This window comes from Gavialis gangeticus, unplaced genomic scaffold (genome assembly GCF_001723915.1).
Source record: "Gavialis gangeticus isolate Ggan-Ray unplaced genomic scaffold, GavGan_comp1, whole genome shotgun sequence".
NCBI classification, from domain to species: Eukaryota; Metazoa; Chordata; order Crocodylia; family Gavialidae; genus Gavialis; species Gavialis gangeticus.
The window spans coordinates 161,920,045-161,934,065 of record NW_017729032.1 but is presented as its reverse complement, the minus strand read 5'-3'; the positions used below and the strand labels follow the sequence as shown (position 1 = coordinate 161,934,065).

Genomic DNA, 14,021 nt, shown 5'->3' with positions numbered 1-14,021 from the left:
ATGCCAGCTAAATCACCCTAATGTGCATTAACCTAAAATGAGCAATGAGTCTTTCCCTGTTGGACCACAGGGAAGACTCTTAAGAGTATGTACTTTCACAGATGCCTATGTTTGGTCTTCTTTTCCATTACAACATAAGGAATATTTCAGCCTCTGCATACATTTTACTATTGTTTGGCTGCTTTAGTGAATTTTCCTTCCTTAATGTTATGGCTCCAACACAGTGTAAATTGTTTGAAAAGGCAAGACAGCAGTGACAGCTGGCTCAGTGTATACAGTCTAACATCACTAGAGATAATGCAGACCCCTCTGCAGATATATTACTCTTTAGAGCTTTTATGGTCTCCAAACCACATGGGTCCATTCTTTCACTTGATGTCTCTTCAACTGGCATCTGGAGAGAACAATATTGCATGCAATGCCTGGTGTCAGCTCCTTAAAAACACAGATCAGAAGCTAGATATTATTTTCCCTTAGATGTCACTAGCCATCTGAGACCATTGTAGATAAGATAACAGACAGAAAACTGTCATAGTGAAGCAATTAACCTGGAATTCCAAAATATTACCTATTATAGAACTTGATCCCAAACCAGTGGATGTTGGTGAAAGCCTTTCCAGGGGTTTCTGAGCAAACCCGTATACAAATATAGTAGAATGTCCTGACCTGAAGATTTGTGATAAATAAACTCTAGAGCCTTATCCTCTGAGAAATAGATTCAAAGATGACTGCAGAGAGAGTCCAGCCTATTACTGTAGCAAAGCCATTAGAAGAACTGGGAGGCTGAGAAATTACAAAAGTATAGAAACGATGCAAGGGGGAAGGAATTTTTGGGGGTGGAACTTTTATTGGATCTCTGTGGATCTTCTATCAAAACTCCATGGTTTGGATAGAATTGGACAAGCTTTTGAATGCAAGGCATTCTTCATCATTCTAGTTGTCTTCCTATAATGACATCACAAGGCAAAATGGCACATAGACACAATAGACAGCTTAATTTAATTTAATTTATACAGAATTGTGAAAGAATTCTGAAAAAATAGGTTGTTTTCCTCATGGAGATGGATGGGAACTGACTTTCTCTGATGTGGCTTAATGTAGGTCAACACTAAGTCTAAAGGTATGACTGCAGCTCAGGTAAACATATTTGAGACACTTGCAAATTAGCTGCTTCCTCAGAAGCTAACAACAATATAGATCTGAAACAGGGTTCAGCAAAACTCACCCAAGAGCTTGAGCTCTGCTGCCATTAATTTAAACCACTAGCAATGCAGCCAATTCATTTATTTCTACATGACAACTTTGGCTACGTTCAGACATTTCACATAAACTGAAACCAATCTAAACTTAGAACAGTACACATATACTGGTTTAAAAATGGTGGAACACAGTCTAAGATAAACCTGGATGCATGTAGTATCAGATTTAATCAGTTTAGGTTTGACTGGTCTATTGAACTTCTGTCTCAGATCCCCTTCTGACTCAGTCTGATAGCATCCCAGGCACCTTTCCAAGTTACCAGCCACAGGCGGGGTGGGGCATGGGGGCAGGAGGGAGCATCTGTTGCTCTGTATTTTTCTATCTTTATATGATATCCCTAGGCAGGCAGGGTACTTTGCAAAAAGAAAGAATTGGGCCCCTCGAGCTCCAGCCAATGGCAGGCACCTGACAGCAGGGAAGGGCAGACTGAACAAGCAGCACCAGCTGTACTCTGTGTGCATGGGGCCACTAGCATGGTCGGGCAGGGAGTGGAGCAACTGCCACTGCCATTCGAGCTGTAATTCCCCAGTGCCTGAAAGCATTGGCAGCTCCTGGACACCACAGCCTGGGTGGGGCAGAGATGCTCTCCACTGTCCAACAGCTCCTGTTTGGCTGTGAAACTGCTGCCTTTGGCTGTGAAACTGCAGATAAAAAACAAAGGTACCAGGGCATTGGATCTATTGCAGGGAGCAGCTGCTGCTAGATCCAAGCCCCACACACAAGGAGCCCCTCCCTTTTCTTCTCCCCCTTCCCCTTTCCCAAAGTTGGAACACAGAGCCAGAGCTTTCTGCTGTTTGCCTGGGTAGCCTGCTCCCAGCTCCCTTCCCTTCGGGAGCTCCAGGGCTTTAAGCCAGGGCTAAGGGCAGTCTTATTTATAATTTAGTCTGGCTTTGTACAGGATGGTTTGGGTAGGGCTAAACCTGCCTCTGGCAGAAGGTTAGCTTGACTCCTTCCATCCCTGCTTCTCTACGATTCCTGTGGCTGGGGTGGAGTGGGGGGACGAGGTGGCGGGGGGGGCGGAGTTACTCCCATGTACCTGGCAGCCAATTAGGGGTGGCTTAATGTCTCTGGCAGCCCAGGGTGCCAGCAGAGCATGTTAGGAGGCAAACAAGAGTGCCTCCTAACTGCTGGCCTCCTCCAGTGCATGCAGCCCACATGTCCCCATACCCCAAATGAAGGGACAGCATATGTTCTGTTCTCTCTCAAACAAGACTAGGGTGCTTAGAGTAAAGCATAAAACTTAGATCACTTCTGCCTCTGGCTTTTTGGATGTCTGTGCCTGGCCTTTGTGCTGCAGTTGAGACATGCCATCATCTTACACAGGCCCACAGAGTGAAACTTAAGTCTTTTAGGTCATGGTTTTACAAGATACTAAGTGCAAGTACAGGAATCTTCCACTGGTTTCATGGTTTTGGGTCTAGCAGATGAGCATGGGGAAAAAGTGGCAAAAGGGGTGTAATTTGCCTTTAAATTCCAGTGAAACTACATTAGGCTAATAACATCTTTTTTGCTGATAATGGGACTGAAATTTTGTATTCATAAGATTCCCATGCAATTACCATAAGGATCCTCTTGGTTTTGAGTCACAAAGAACTTCTTGACCTTTCAATGAGCTGAGACAGATGCAGAATTTTCTAGATAGCTATAAATGTGTGACCTCTCCCATCCCCAAACTTCAAAACAGGTTATGGAATAAAGCTTAATGTGTTCTAAATGCAACAGGAGAACCACATCTTTTTTTCACTGATTTCTTGTATGACTTTTTTTCCCTGAAGTTTATTGAATGGTCTTAAGGCAACGACATTTTTGTAAGCCATCAGCATGCTCGAAAACCAGTAAAACAGGCAAAATCACCAGCAGAAATATGGAAAATGTAGATCATTTGGGTCCCATTTCTAAGATCCGATACAGTCTTCTCATGGTGCTCAGGTGTGCAGAGAGGCCATAAAGCTGAGCTAACCAACTTGTTGCAGAATCACTTAACAAAAATAGGTATCCCCACATTGCATAGGGATTGGATGGGGATGCTGTGGTCAATGGGCTACTCTGTAGAAATCTTTGGTCATGCTCACCACCAGCATGACTAGAACCAAGACTGCATAAGTGAATTATCCCCGAACCACTTCCTTTGCTCATTGGAGGTAATAACATAACATATTTTTACCCAATTTTCCCAGGACCTGCACCAATCACAGCTTAGCTAGAGGTAAAGGATGCTCCTCTCAAATTTGCAGCAAAGCAAGAAAAATATGCACAGCATAAAATTCAACAGCTACTGGGTAGCCTTAGAACAATTCTCTCTCTTTTTTTTCTTTTCTCTAAGATGGAAGCTAAGACATTTTAGAATTCTCCAATCAGGCCAAACGTCCACAGCTGCATTCAAGGAAAGCCCTTTTCTCACTGGTGCAAGCCAGACAAAGTGAGAATCAGAATATAACTATTATATATGTGCCCAAGCAAACTAGGGGCACAGAAATACCCACTTTTACAGTTTATAAATTAGATTAAGTTCTCAATCTCTTATATCTAGTGTAATGTGTGTCTCCAAGCTCCTTTTCTCCCCAATTAGGCTGTCTAGATAGAAAATGATGGTGAAGAAAGAAGCCTTCCTGAATGTTATGGGGGACAATAAGCTGAATAAGAGTCATCGGCATGTGCTTGTTGCCAAGAAGACTAATAACATCCTGGGTTACATTAGTAGGAGTGTTGCTAGCAGATCAAGGGAAGTTTTTATTCCCCTCTATTCAGCATTGATGTCCCATCTGAAGTACTGTGTCTGTATTTGGGCCTCTCGTTACAGAAAGGATGTGGACAAATTGGAAAGTCCAGCAGAGGACAACAATAATGGTTAGATGACTGGGCAACATAGCAATACAAAGACTTGGGTGGGATAATCTAGTTGGGGATGGTCCTGATTTGAGCACAGGCTTGGACAAGATGACCTCCCGAGGTCCATTTCATCCCTAATTTTCCAATTCTATGACTTTCTATTTATAATTTGTAATACTCTCTTTTCTTAAAATGCCCTTTCCATGCTCTAAGTACTTAAACCATAAATTAAAATTCATATATACTATAGCATATAGTAACTAGATTTCCCACACTAATTAACCCTAAATGAGCAATTCCCACTTAGAAAAGATAATCGTCTAGAACAAGGAAGTCTGCATACCAATAATGAAAAACAATATAGATCACCACTCTTTTGAACATATTATGCTATCTGGCTTTATACCTCCTTGTATTTCTATTCCAGCCCCATCACATTGACTCCTCATTTTAAAGTGGCATCATTTCAGTCACTGACCTCAAGGCTGGGATGCCAGCTATCACTGCAAGTTGCCCAAAAGTTATAACTAGGCTTTTTTAGTAACTGTTGGTTACTCATTTTTTTCTCTTCCCCATTCAGACAGATATGTATTTAAACACATTGGGAAAGATCAAAATGTACCAAAAAGCTTACAACTGCGCCTAATTTTAAGAGGGGTTGCCTTTTGTTTCCAGTTCTATTTACAGTAAGAAATCCATGCTGCATCGTATTTCCAAAGGCTATAGTTTATTTTTAATACAGAAAATATTGAACAACAGTTGACACCTCATTTTGGATATTTGTTTATGTTATTAATTGAAGTCAGTAGAAGTTTCACAGAATTTTTTACTATCAGGGGACACTGACAATTATTACACAATGTTAGCCTCCCCCCCCAATCCTTTAATCTCCATTAAGATTGTTCTTCACAAAAGTATCCCCTACCATCTATTTCCCTCAGGGGAAAAATGTTTTCAATCCATATTACTTCTAAAAATAAAAACTATCTATGGGCAGTATGTAAATTTGATATGTTTAGCAGTAGTGCTACGAAAATTGGTAAAACAACAACCAATTAAACTGCAGCCAGCTTCAAAATAGCAGCATTCTTCTTTACACTATAAAGGATAAGCAAGACACTGAACAAAACACTGAAAATTGAAACAAATATGCTATTGATGTCAAATTCATTTAACAAAAAAAAATCTTTCCAGATGTTCAAAGCTTCCTTGACAGGCTTAAGATGGATATTTTCAAGTCAAGACAAGTGAAGCCTAATATATTAAAACAATTCTAGGGAAGAAAGCATAACAGTCTCAAATAAGGGATCACAAACTCTAATCCTTGTATCCGTATTTACCCACTCTTCCAAATTTTTCCTTTTGCCTGTTGTTCAATACATCATATATTTCTTTAGACATAAAGATACATCTACTTTGAACGTTGGGTGCATCCAGAAAGTATTACAAAATGTGATAAATAATGAAACCCACCTATAAAACAATAACTCTTTGTATTATTCTTAAATAACCAAACTGTACTAACATTATGCTGGCTTCAGGTTTGTTGGTTTTTATTTTGTTTTGGTTTCTTTCAGCTTCCCACCCCAGAAATAGAATGGCAAGATATAAGATCACTTACCTTGAACAGAAACCAGAAGAAAACCTAGGCAAAAAAGAATGGTAGCTCTCAACCTCACCATGGTTTTCTCTACAGTCCACCTATTGTTGTTGTTGTTTCTCAAAGTAATAGGAGCAACAGTTGTAATTGCAATGTCACTTCCCCCCCCTCTTTTAATGATTTCTGAAGTAGGCTAGCTCACGGATATCTTTTCATGCCATTTCCCTCAAACACAGAGAGCTCCACAGAGAGAAAATCCCATCCTACGAGACACTTTAAAATCCAGCCAGGCACAAAGCCTCCCTATAGTAAGTCTACAACACAACTTAGAACATGTAAATCTGTACATTCACAGCTCCTCCCCAGCAAGGAATTTGCTTAATAAGATCCTCCACTTACAAAGATGGCAGGTCAACTCCTCCAAACAACTAATGAGAAAACAGGACTATGAGAACTACTGTGCTATCAACTGCACTCCTCTCCCAAACCAAGATACCTTATTTTCAAACCTCGCCTGCAGAGCTGGGTGTGCTTCTGCAGTCAGACACTCTCCATCCCAGGAGAGTGATTTTACAAAAGCATACTCAGAAACCTATAGTAAGTATTCTTTTCTTGGGCTTATGGGCTATTTTTAAGGTGATGTTTAGGCTGCTAAGCCATAATCAGCAAGAAAGGAAAGCATGGCTGGATTTCTAATCCAGGAGTAAGCAGTGTTAGAACAGAGAAAACTAAAAAAACAAACAGGTTGTAGATATTCCTGCGTTCCTCTTCCACTGACCAGGAGATTAAATATAAATAAAATATACAGATATATTTAGAATTAAAAAGTAATCTGTTTATTGGAATAAGTCTGTTAATATGATGCTCTGAGCTGAAAGTGGTAAGAGTCCAATTTTTGGGAACTGCGCAAGTAAAATAAAGAATATGTTGAATACCTAGGTATTTTAGTGAGAATTATTTATTATTGTTTTCTAATTTATCTACTTTTTGGTAACCTGCTCTGAGTCTGTTTGGAGAGGGCAGCATAAAAAATAAATGAAAAAAAATGAATGAATAGATTTTGTTCTAGCAAAAGCTATGTAAATTATTGTCAGCCTACTCTGGCTAAGACAGATAAACATGTTCTTTCTTGTCAGGCTTAGTCATCAGACCTAAGATTACTGACATTTAGTTTTAAGTAGTTGAAGATTTTTTTATTTCAACAAAAAGATTAGACTGGGACTCAAGCAATTGTCATAAAATATTTGAATGTCTCTTTTCAGACTAGTGTATACATGAGGCATATGAAAATGTGTAGACATGATTTTAATGATCAAATCACCCTGAAGGTAACATAGAATTTAGCACATCTGAGTAACAGACAATCTGAAGCAGGCACAGGCAAATCAGCAAGACTTAAAAGCTTTATATCAAAACACCTATTTTTCTGGTACGAATCTTTTCTATGTGCTCTATATCAACTCTCACTTTGTACTATAATTTCTTTTAGCATGTGATAAAATTATTATGGATTCAGCACCTCATTTCTTTCACCAAGTAGGAACACAAGCAGATGTGACATTTGGCTTTATCCCCATTTTCATAGGTGCTTTGTCGTACAGTGTGGAAGAATAGGCACAGTGCTAGAAGTCCCAAGTCTTACAACCATCTCTGTCACTAACATGTTGGGCATGTTCAGATGAGCCCACATGTGCCTCTTGCAGCATCTGAAACCCATTTGAGATGCTACAAGAGACATGTGCGGAAACAAAAAAAGTTCCCCCCACTGCAAATTTGCAGTGGGGGAGCAAAATTAGATCCCATTCAGGGGTCAAATAAAACCCTGGGAAGAAAAAGCAGGACAGGGCACAGTTCTAGACCGTGCCCTGAGGCAACTGGAGGCTCAGTCCTCCAGAGAGACGCTCTGGCATCGGGAGGCTGGAGAAAACAGGGGAAGGAGCAGGGGGCTGGTGAGAAAAGGAGAATGTCTCCAGGGGTTGTCTCCAGCCTGCTGCTCATTCCCCTGGTTGGAAAAAGGGGAAGGAGCTGGGGACAAGTCCCTGGAGATAAGCTGGAGACTTCTGCTCTCTCCAGCCTCCTGCTTGTTCTCTCCTACTGCCAGTGAGTGTGGCAGGGCTGGGAGAGCAAGTGGGCAGCTAGGGGAATGAACAGAGGGTGTGGAGAATGAACAGGAGATGGGGGAATGAATGGGGGGCAGGGGAATGAATGGGGAGCTGGGGGAACGAACGGGGGCAGGGGGAACAAATGGGGCAGAGGGAATGAACAGGACTGGGGGAAAGAGGAGGTTCTGGAGGTGGTGGTGGAGAGGCTGCAGCCTGGTGCATTTGAGGGTCATGTGCGCCAGGGCCTCCCTCTGCCTGCAGAAGGGGCAGGAGACCAAGATGTCCATGAAGCTTACCACATACACACCCGTGGCAATGGCTCCATGGAGGAGCTGCCAGCTGAGGTCCCCAGTGGCTCGTGGGATGAAGGTGGATTACAGACTACCTAGAAGCTCCTGAGGGCAAGTAACCCTGAGAAGCTGGCCAGGGCAGGTTTTTATACTGCTGAGGCCAGGACAGAGCAGCTTTTTATACTGCTGGGAACAGCACAGGTGCTGGCCCTGGGCTCTAGCTCCCCCTGGCTGGAGATCCAGGAGGAGTCAGGCAGGGTTATTTTGCCCCAAGTGGCACAATTTGCCCCACAACAAAGTGTATGTCAGAACATGTGTGCTGAGGCAAAAAGCCCTGGCTCAAATTTGCCCTGCTTCTATCTGAGTTGCTGCAAGCGCACATGCTTGTATGCGTGGACGTGCCTATTGAGGTGCCTATCATGACACTGTGAGATGGGAAAAGGATGAGCTCCCCCTCCCCCCTAGCCTAGCTATTTATTAGGGATGGTGTGTACAATGCTGTGAACATATAAAGCATTCTAAAAAAGGTGAATTATTTTAATTGTAAATAAAAATAGCTCATTTTATGATTTTTCTTTGGAAAATTTTAGGTTATAGGAAAACAAGTAGGAAATTACAGAAAAAAATCCTTTTATTTGTTCTTCTAAATTAAAGTTGTGAGCCTGTTGGTCCATAGCATGGTATTTATTGATGCATTTCATTTTTTTGCACACTGTCTCTTGGCATAATAGCTGTCCTCTCCTTATTCTTCCTATCTTCAGTTTTTAATTGTTGGCCTCTCTTGAGCAGCTAGAAATGGGGAAAATGGCTCCCATGTCACCATCCAATTACTATCTCTTTTGGGCAGAAGTTAGACTTTGCTCCTTCCGGAGCAGGAGACCTGGCCTACCTTCAAAAACCAATAGAGCTTCTCTTTCATTGGATTTGTCAGGGTGAGCTATTGCACCATTCTGTGGATGGCCTCCTAGAAATATTGGTCTATTTTCATAATAATTTTAAGTATTTTAATTAAAACTTTGGCGTTCCTTCTTAGGCTCTTCCCCTTGGATTCAGATGAAATTTGGAAGTATAAATTACAGGGTGTGCCTCTAGGACTAAGCACAATGTACATACTGAAGACAGTGAAAGCAGTTGCAAGAAAAAACATGTTGCAACAGTGTCTGAATTTGGCTCACTAATATATGCACAGGTGCACATGCATGCAGACATACACAATTGGTCCTTTTGGTAACTTTTACATTAAAAGTCCTAACAGCTTTTCAGAATGGTGAAATACAAAGTTCTTTGTATTTTTCTACTTGTGAATCTCAAAGTATTTTTCTAATTACTGCAGTCTGAATTTGGTATGCACGTTTAAACTTAATTTTCCACATTTCTTAGTTGGGGTAAAGTTTTCTCTTTTCTCTATTGTTATTCGTCTCTTCATTCTCAGTTGCTTGACGTAGTATTTCTGTGTGTATTATTTTCTCTTTCCTCCATTACTTTCCTACCTTTCCTATGGTTTGCGTTTCACATCTACTTACTTCCTTGTCCCTTTATTATATTCTTTCTCCACAATGTCTTCTGAATGACACACATTTAGGATGCTGCCTAAAGCAATTCAACAAGCATACCAACTGCTGATGTTGTAAAATATCAAAATATACAGGAGAGGATTTGTGAATAACTTTTATTGAACCTACTACATGCCAGTCCAATAAAAGATTTCACCCATATAAATCATTGTCTCTTGCATATTATCTGGATCATAACAGCTACAACATCACTTCAACTACCAATATTAAATGTATATGTTTAGTATTATTGGTTAGCCCAAGTTAAATTTAGAAATTTACCTCAGAAATGAATTTAGCATTCCAAAAACATCTTAACTGGGTATGATCTATTGTAAAAAAAGAATACAAGGAAAACATCCTTACCCTTATGCTTATAAATCCTTGTACACAATAATGAGGTAGCAAGCATTTAGCACGCCAGTGGTTGAAAGCTCTGTGCAATATTTGTAGGTTTTGTTTTGTTTTTTTACCGATTGTTAAAGCACGGTAGATTGACTGGCTAACATTTCTCTTCTGATGTTATGCAACTCTGATAAGTACACAGGTGATGAAGCAAGACATTCAGAGATACTTTAAAAAAATATCAGGACAGGGATTAACATGTATTGTGGAAGGGCAGTAATATACTAAACCACAAGAAAACTGGGAATAAAAGATAGCCCAGTAGCTGCCTTGAGGGAATCCCTTCAGCATGAAAGTGAAGAGTTTAGGAGTAAAAGAGAGGGTTTTTCCAAGTTTCCTCAGTCCAGAAGGTTTCCATTAGAGATCTGTTTGTTCGCTAATAATTAAAAATGTTGTTGCAATATTCAATGCATATTTCACCATTAAAGTAGCAGTTGTTTTGACTAGGAGACAGCAAGGTAGGCAGACATCATCATCCTGGTTCATTGGGCTGAAAACAACTCATAGAAATTAGAGGATTTAATTAGGGAATATGACAAAATGGTCAAATGGGGAGAGGGAGAAAGGAATGTAATGCTTTTAAATGTCGTGTTCAAGATCAAAGTTTCTGTTCCAACCAAAAATAGGTAGAACTTGCTATTCCTCTCTGTAGGCAGCTAATACAAGCCAGTATAAGCTCCTTGCTCACACAAAACAGATTTGCTTCAGAAAGTCTGAGTATTACCAGATCTTGATCTCATACGCAGGATGGCAGACTGATGCACATGACAATAGTATCAGCAGAGCAAGTGTCTTGTTTCAGCCTTTAGGTCCCCTCAACTGTAGGGCCAGCCACATTACAATGTAAATTGCCACATTCATTCCCTGTTACATATTTTGCAGTCTATGGAGCCACAAACAAAGCAACTACAGAGCTGAACAGGGCTGCTGACATAAGTATTAAGACAGTCATGTCCATTCACCCAAGTATGATTCAGACTTAAGAAGGGGGGCAGAGAGGGACAGGGGGAGGGCAGGGGAATGAATGATAGTGTTCACTCTGCTCCAGATCTCACTTAATGGTTTGCAGCATCCCATGGCAAGATACTCAGTACATTTGTTATTCTGAAAACAGTATCACTTGGAAACACTTGTGTTATTCTCTCATTTCAGTTTTGATGGACTTCTTATTAAAAATGATACAGGTATCATTGCAAAGATTACCATTAATCGAAATTCCCTCATCACTAAGACTGTAAAAGTTGAAAAAACTTGCTGAAGAAGCCTATAAACTCTATTCATGTGTGTCATTGTTTGCTTCCCTGGATATATTTTCTAGCAGTGTAGGAGCCAGCAATCTTTTAAAAAGAAAACAGATGAATGCAAGACATTTTTCAAAACCTTGTCCAACTTTATTCCAAACATGCAGTTGGTTCAATAAGATATTACCCCCAAAACATCCTTGCTTCTCACATAATTTCTGGACCATCACAGCTACAACTGTGATCAGTCTAACACTACCACGAAAGAAAACATCCAGCACAAATAAAATCCAGTTATCTATGCACAGATAGGATCTCTTCTCCAAACCACAGTGCTCATCTCCTCTTGCTCCAAACTTTGGTTCCTCCCTTTCTCCACCCCCCTCTCCCCTGGAACAGCCAGACACAATAAGAGAAAGGAGGAGTCCATTTACTCAATACTTTGACTTGTTTATTAAAAAGTCACATCGTTGAGTCTGACTTTTTAAATGACCTCATTTTTTGACAAATTGCATAATTAAAGGAATATTCAAAACTAATTAGTTGGAAGCTTTAAAAAAAAATCCAAAAATGGCTACTGGTATTTTCCACTTTGATTAACACTTGGCAATGCACATATAAAACAAGTTTATTGAAAATAAACAAAGTGATTTCATTCGCTTAAAGATTTACAGGCTAAGAATCTCACCTACATAATAGTAATTTTCCATTGTTGATGCACTTAAAATATTTTTTTACATTTATCTAAAAATAAAAATAGGGAAAAAACAAGCTTGCCACTGATTTCCATAATTAAAACATTAGATTCATGTAAAGTTCTGTATCGAACTTGCTACCATGTATGCACAAGAAGGTCTTTGAAATGGGTTAGGCTCCTAATATTTCAACAGAGTTTTAGGAGGAAAGAAATCTGTTCTACTTCAAATGATAAAAATTATATAAACAGGTTCACCAGTTTGCTGCATGAAGTACTGCAGTTCACAGTGTCACATAGTACTTGATGCAGCATTACTGGCACAGTATTTTGGAAAATTGCACAAAAAGTAACACATATTTATTCAGATGTTTCATTTGAATCAAAGTCTCCTATAGGTTTCTTGCAACAAACAACAGTTACAAATCTCCATTACTCTGACAGACAGCATGGAAAAAGTTGGCTGTGCTCGGGTGGAATGCTTTTGAGGGCTCATAAGCACAGAAGTCTCAAAACGCTGTAAACGGCAGAATCAGCTTCTGGCATTTTCTTTCTGTTTCCAAGTTCCTGATTAATTCATTTGAATTCTTCAAATCTCCTATTTAGAAGGATTCATTGAACAACAAGGAGTGTAGTTTCTAAAATCCTAATTTTAATTGCTATGCTAATGGTCCTATTATTTATCCAGATTATGTAGTTCTCACTGAAGTAGGGGTATTGTCTCTGTCTTCCAACAATGACTCAAGTCCTCCAGATACAAAAATGATTTAATAACCTGTTCATGATTTCAATGAGTAGCAATGAAAATGCTAGTCAGTCATAATTTTCAAAAGAAGAGAAACCATATTACTATTCCAATTTGCAAATCAGGATTTTCCTGTTTTGACCAGCTCTGCTTAAGTTTTATGGGATAAGTAGAATAACAAAGAGATGGAGGGATCTGTAGGAGCTGAAAGGAATTTGGATTTTCTATAAATCTGTACCAGACAGACAACAAAGGAAACATTACTTCCTCAGAGTTGACCAATACAAACATCTCCCTTCCTGCTAGCTGACCCATTCAAGTGCGTGGAAAATATATCATTGTCAAAACATCCTCATATACACATATGTACACAAAGACTAATCATGATATGATATGTCATACAATCCATCTACCTACACAATACTTTGCATTCAGGTGCCCACAAAATGTAGTATTTAGTAGATTTTCATTCTCAAGCAAAGTCATGAGCCCACCTTCACTGGTACATTCAGCTTGTATATGACGCTAAGAAATATGGCACTGCGATGCTAGCATTATTTCAAAGCAATGATACATTAATGGACTTTTGGTGAAATAAGGAAAAAGATATCTACAACATTTCCAAGACACACGACTCTAATCAATCACAAAGGCAGAGCTCAGAATTTTAAAAAGGCACGAAGTATTTCAGCTGTCATTAAGGCCAAATATCTGTGGGCAACACTGTGCTTCACAGGGCTAACCAAAGAAAATACATTCAGGTATTTTGAATAGTGTCTCTTTCTTCCAAAGATGTGTCAACAGGACTACATCTTTTTTTCATGCAATTTTGCAACTCCAAATCCTGCCGTTTACAATATGGGTTTTTTTTTCAGGAAGATATGAAGGTTCTCTATCCAGTTTTTTGATCTTCACTTTATCTTGCATCTTCCTTCAGAAGAGTGCGCTGAACTGAAAAAAAGGAGACATGCACACAAATTAGTATTCTGGAAAATACACATGAATGAAACATTTAGAACAATACTTCTTTTACAAAGGGACACTTTATATTATTCCAGGAGTGACCAGGAATAACAGTCAAAAGCTGGCAGAGGGTAGATTTAGGCTAGATATCAGGAGGCGCTACTTCACAGTCAGGGCGGCTAAGATCTGGAACCAACTTCCAAGGGAAGTGGTGCTGGCTCCTACCCTGGGGGTCTTTAAGAGGAGGCTAGATGAACACCTTGCTGGGGTCATTTGACCCCAGTACTCTTTCCTGCCATGGCAGGGGGTCGGACTAGATGATCTACTCAGGTCCCTTCC

At 39.9% G+C, this 14,021-nt stretch overlaps 1 protein-coding gene and 2 long non-coding RNA genes across 3 annotated transcripts in view; 1 reads left to right on the top strand and 2 right to left on the bottom strand.

The window, feature by feature from the left end:
- Window positions 1-5,991, bottom strand: part of XG (Xg blood group) — a 58,122-nt gene extending 52,131 nt beyond the window's left edge. The window contains exon 1 of the mRNA XM_019524832.1: window positions 5,711-5,991. Within this exon, the coding sequence (XP_019380377.1) occupies window positions 5,711-5,771 (61 nt within the window). The 5' untranslated portion in view covers window positions 5,772-5,991. The remainder of the gene's footprint in view (window positions 1-5,710) is intronic.
- Window positions 5,992-8,497: 2,506 nt separating this feature from the next.
- On the top strand, window positions 8,498-11,843 carry LOC109302901. The gene is made up of 2 exons (XR_002098959.1): window positions 8,498-8,608; window positions 9,115-11,843. It is a non-coding gene; the product is annotated as an uncharacterized LOC109302901 (long non-coding RNA).
- LOC109302900 overlaps window positions 11,710-14,021 on the bottom strand; it is a 20,350-nt gene continuing 18,038 nt past the window's right edge. The window contains exon 4 of the long non-coding RNA XR_002098958.1: window positions 11,710-13,670. This is a non-coding gene — a long non-coding RNA (uncharacterized LOC109302900). The remainder of the gene's footprint in view (window positions 13,671-14,021) is intronic.